The sequence below is a fragment of the Salvelinus sp. IW2-2015 genome, linkage group LG27, assembly GCF_002910315.2.
Source record: "Salvelinus sp. IW2-2015 linkage group LG27, ASM291031v2, whole genome shotgun sequence".
NCBI classification, from domain to species: Eukaryota; Metazoa; Chordata; class Actinopteri; order Salmoniformes; family Salmonidae; genus Salvelinus; species Salvelinus sp. IW2-2015.
This window is the reverse complement of record NC_036867.1, coordinates 33995223-34000517: the sequence shown is the minus strand read 5'-3', so window position 1 is coordinate 34000517 and position 5295 is coordinate 33995223. Positions and strand designations below refer to the sequence as shown.

At 46.6% G+C, this 5295-nt stretch overlaps 1 protein-coding gene across 12 annotated transcripts in view; it reads left to right on the top strand.

Moving 5' to 3' along the window:
• The window catches only part of LOC111953763 (CLIP-associating protein 1-B), a 46033-nt gene that overhangs the window by 33974 nt on the left and 6764 nt on the right, over positions 1–5295 (top strand). For all 12 annotated transcript variants that reach the window (XM_070435489.1, XM_070435495.1, XM_070435493.1 and 9 more), the window contains 7 exons: positions 973–1116; positions 1645–1760; positions 2513–2654; positions 3009–3240; positions 3620–3693; positions 3854–4021; positions 4194–4322. In XM_070435489.1, coding sequence (XP_070291590.1) covers positions 973–1116; positions 1645–1760; positions 2513–2654; positions 3009–3240; positions 3620–3693; positions 3854–4021; positions 4194–4322 — 1005 coding nt within the window. The remainder of the gene's footprint in view (positions 1–972; positions 1117–1644; positions 1761–2512; positions 2655–3008; positions 3241–3619; positions 3694–3853; positions 4022–4193; positions 4323–5295) is intronic.

Genomic DNA, 5295 nt, shown 5'->3' with positions numbered 1-5295 from the left:
TGAATGTAAAGGACAGTGCAGGGGTGGGATTGGGGACTGAATTGGCTCTGAATGAGCCATAACAGTTGTTTCTACTTTCAAAGGTTTCTTCATAATGAGCGAATGTTGAAGTGGCAATCAGCAGTTGAAATGATAACAAGATGTTGACCCCACCACTGTTTCGCTAAAAAACTGAGCAATTGGGCTGGAGAAATGCAACCACTCTCAAATTCATAGACAGAGCTAGGGATYCAAGGAKTGACCATGCATGATATCAAAATGATAGTCTTAACTCTGTTTTGAGGCTATACCGGGTTTGTTTACATTGACTTTGTTTACAAACGATGGCGTTAAACAAGCTTACGTTTAGGATTCTGATGCGGTACGACAGTTGAGCTGAGCTCATGAGGCATTTCTAAGTTCAAGAATCAATGGGTGCATATATAATTCACGTAGAAGTCAAAACATTTATCTAGCAACTGCAGATTGCACCTTTAAGCGACGGGGGGGAATGGGCAACATAATGGCTCTGAATGTGCGGTAATATTGCGTTTTGATAGTAGCCTGTGCTGCTGTTACTTGTTCCTCATGGTTCTTGTTTATCTGCAGTGACCAGGTTTGGTTGACCGACATGCATGGAATTCACACGAGAGAAACATTGATACTGGGTTTTTAACTGTTTTACAAGAACTGACAATGGTTTTAACTCGCCTGACTAACTGAATGCCAACTGAACCTAAACAAATATGTGCTACCGCATTTCTGTGCAATGTTTATGGCTCGTGTATTTGTAAATCCATTGACTGATGTGACTCATGGTTCCGTAAGAGCAGAATGGGCTTGTCGAATGTCCCGTCTCTTCTCTAAGCGTCGGATATGACCTTGAAATGCACATTATTGCGTGATATCATATGTCGATGTTAATGGGAAAAAGTGAACGCCCTCTTTGACGACCTCTAACCATTGACCTCTCTGTGACCCTTTAATCCCCAGGCGGCRCAGGTGGTTCTGATCGCCTTGTTTGAGCTGAACACCCCAGAGTTCACCATGCTGCTGGGGGCCCTGCCCAAGACCTTCCAGGACGGAGCCACTAAACTGCTGCATAGCCACCTGCGGAACTCCAGCAACACCGGCGTGGTAAGACCTGACTCTGACGTTCACGTCTAGTCGACGTCTTCGAGAGGATGAGACTGAGCAGGGCRAAAATGGCTGGATCCCAAATATCTACTCACCATGAGAAGAAGAGTAGGGAATTTGCTCAGGAAGGTCCTCTTCTCACTGGCACCGTTAGCCATCAACCTAAACCTTGCTTGCTGTAACATGGACAATTGTAATCTAAACATACTGGGATAGCATCATATGATTAAGCAATAAAGACAGAGGAGGTGTGGTATATGGCCAATATACCACGGCTGAGGGCTGTTCTTAGAGTGCCTGGATACAGCCCTTAGCCGTGGTATATTGGCCATATATCACAAACCCTGAGGTGCCTTATTGCTATTTATAAACTGGTTACCAACGTAATTAAAGCAGTAAAAATAAATGTTTTGTCATACCCATGGTATACGGTCTGATATACTACAGCTATCAGCCAATCAGCATTCAGGGCTCGAACCACCCAGTTTATAATYTACTGTACCTGCTCCGATTCTGTGTGATCCGCAGGCTTCTCCCAGTAGCACCATGGGACGGACGCCTCCCCTACCTCGCCACCCCAGCAGTCGCAGCAGCCCCCTCACCTCTCCCACCAACTGCTCCCATGGGGGGGGGCTCTCTCCCAGGTAGGTCTGACGTAACATTTTAATACCTGGTCCCCAACACACCGTAGAAGTTAGTTACATCACTACTAACTTAACTAACAACGACAACAAGTAGTTCCCCCCTGCTCGGCTCTGTTCCCTCCTCACGTCTCTCTTTTTCTCCCTCGCGCCTCTATTCCCCCTTTTCTTTCCCTCCCTCTCCCCCCCTTCCTCCTCCCTTGCTGTGCTCTGGGCACATTACAGTCGGACTTATAGGGGTTTGGAGTGCTGATGGCCTGTCAAAGTACCCCCCTCCCTTCCCTTCTCTCTCCTCCACCCCTGCTGCCCCCTCCCTGAAGACCCTACGAAGTGCTTACTCTCCCAGGTACAMTGTCACATAGCTGTGTCACCCTTGATTTGTCCCTACCCCACGGTCTATTTTGTTTTTCCTTTCCTTTCCTTTCCTTTCACTTCATTTTTATTTTCCATTCCGCAGCAGCAATCTATGCTCTCATGTGGCCACATTTCGGGGGATTCACCACATTAACAACTTGACTCCCCAGTCTGTTCCACTCTGTCTCTGTCAACACCTACTGTTATGCACGGTTGATCTTTTACATGAGAAACTGCTTGAAATGACATCTTTACGTACTAGGTAAATAAAATGGCGTCGTTTCAACCAGTTTTTCCCCCCCGCTTTTGCCCACTGGGCAGAGATGTCTTCTTCCTGTGGTGGTGATGTATGTTAGTGTCGTACTTGAATAATAACCCTCCCCTCGCGGTGTGACCTGAAGCATGTTGGAGTACGACACCGAGAACCTGAACACCGATCAGATCTATAGCTCCCTGCGAGGCGTCACTGAGGCCATCCAAAACTTCAGCTTCCGCAGTCAGGAGGACCTCATGGAGCCGGGCAGAGGCAAGAGAGAGGACACGGTGAGGGGCTTTGGCAATTGCCCTACTATTCTCCACTCACTCACTCACTCACTCACTCACTCACTCACTCACTCACTCACTCACTCACTCACTCACTCACTCACTCACTCACTCCCCCTCATTGATTTAAAATATTTGGATTGGTGTTAGAATAGACTAGAGGGAGTGTCTTCCCACAGCCCACTCCTTTTAAATCCAGAGGGGGGAGTGAACAAGTGCACTTGTTTGGCAAATGTTCTCTTTGGTGAATATTTTTTATCTTCTCTAGAATGGACATGCATACGTTTAGTTATTTTTTATAAAACTGTACATTTGTTATGTTACATTTTTATCAATAGTCTTGTTTCTCCTCAGCCGGGTGTTGGAACAGCATCACACTCTGMTGTTGACGTGGTGGAGYGGCCCGGGGGTCGCACGGCCCTGGACAACAAGACCTCCCTACTCAACACCCCCTCCCCGCGTTCCTTCTCCGGGCCCCGGGGCCGCGACTACAACCCCTACAACTACACAGACACCATCAGCGCCTACGACAAGGCTGCCCTGAGAGAGACGGTGTACGAGGACGACGTGGAGCAGCTTCGAGATGGTGAGGCTGTCTCAAGAGTCTGAAATGGCACCCTGTTCCCTATGTAGTGCACTACTTTTGACCACCCTATTCCTTACATAGCTCTGGTCAAAAGTAGTGCGCTATATAGGGATAGGGTGCCATTTTGGATGGTCATAAAACATTTTAAGCAATAAGGCCCAGGTGTCGTATATAACATAAACCCCTGAGGTGCCTTATTGCTGTTATAAACTGGTCACCAATGTAATTAGAGCAGTAAAAATACATGTTTTGTCATACCCGTGCTATACGGTTGTCAGCCAATCAGCATTTAGGGCTTGGACCACCCTGTTTATAATAGGCTATGTATTAGCTGTAAGGTAAGACTCCCCCACCCCCCTCTCAACCCTCTTRCTCGCAGGSCGCCAAGAGTGTGGTGGAGAAAACAAGATGCTGCACACCAAGAACAGTTCCCCTGCGGAGCAGCTGGAACTGGTGATTGGTTGAATTCATTTAACAACCATTTTTTTCAGTGTTTTACTATAGCTACATAATAACTATAAAGTCACGGACATGGAGATCCTATCAAATTCCATTTAGTGATCTATATGTAATTCAGCGGTCACTGACTAATACCTATTGTGGTCGTCGAAAGGCGGGTGAGCTGCTGAAGGAGCTGTCTAACCCCAGTGAGAGGCCAGAGGAGAGGAGGGGAGCCCTGGTGGAGCTGCTGAAGATAGCCCGGGAGGACAGCCTGGCAGTGTGGGAGGAACACTTCAAAACCATGCTGCTCCTGCTGCTGGAGACCCTGTCGGACCAAGATGTAAGGACTCTGGAGGAAAAGATAAATGGATGTATGGATGGATGGAGAGATAAAGTAAACTCCTGTCCTGGGAGCAATGCCACAATCTGATGTTTTAACCCATTGTTTTTCCTTCCACTGTCTCTGAATGGTTGGTTCTGAGCATGTCTTGTCCTTTCCCCCCAACCTGCAGCACACCATCCGGGCCCTGGCACTACGAGTGCTGAAGGAGATCTTACGTAACCAGCCGGCACGCTTCAAGAACTATGCAGAACTCACCATCATGAAGACTCTGGAGGCACACAAAGACTCCCACAAAGAGGTAGCTCTCACTGGCTGTCTCTGTTTATGAGGCTCTGCTTTAGAGGACATGCTAAGTCTACACATCTTGAGTTAATAGCTTTCATCTCTGTGATGATGTGTTCGTTTTRTAATGGAGTTGATAGCTCATGAAATAAAATTATGAAAAGACTGTCGGGATGAAGTATAGTCTCGCCTGTACCAGTCAAAAGTCTTAGYACACCTACTCATTCAAGGGTTTTTCTTTATTTTTGCTATTTTCGACATTGTGGAATAATAGTGAAGACATCAAAACTATGAAATAACACATATGGAATCATGTAGTAACCAAKAAAGTGTTAAACAAATCAAAATATATTTTATATTTGAGATTCTTCAAAGTAGCCACCCTTTGCCTTGATGAACGCTTTGCACACTCTTGGCATTCTCTCAACCAGCTTAATGAGGAATGCTTTTCCAACAGTCTTGAGGGATTTCCCACATATGCTGAACTGCTTTTCCTTCACTCTGCGGTCCAATTTATTCCAAACCATCTCAATTGGGTTGAGGTCGGGTGATTGTGGAGGCCAGGTCATCTGATGCAGCACTCCATCCCTCTCCTTACACAGTCTGGAGGTGTGTTTTGGGTCATTGTCCTGTTGAAAAACAAATGAATAAGTCCGAATAAGCGCAGACCAGATGGGATGGGGTATCGCTGCAGAATGCTGTTTTAGCCATGCTGGTTAAGTGTGCCTTGAATTCTAAATAAATCCCCAGCAAAGCATCCCCACACCATCACACCTCCTCCTCCATGCTTCACGGTGGGAACTACACATGTGGAGATCATCCGTTCACCTACTCTGCGTCTCACGAAGAGACGGTGGTTGGAACCAAAAATCTCACATTTGGACTCATCAGACCAATGGACAGATTTCCACTTGTCTAATGTCCATTGCTTGTGTTTCTTGGCCCAAGCAAGTCTTTTCTTCTTATTGGTGTCCTTTAGTAGTGGTTTC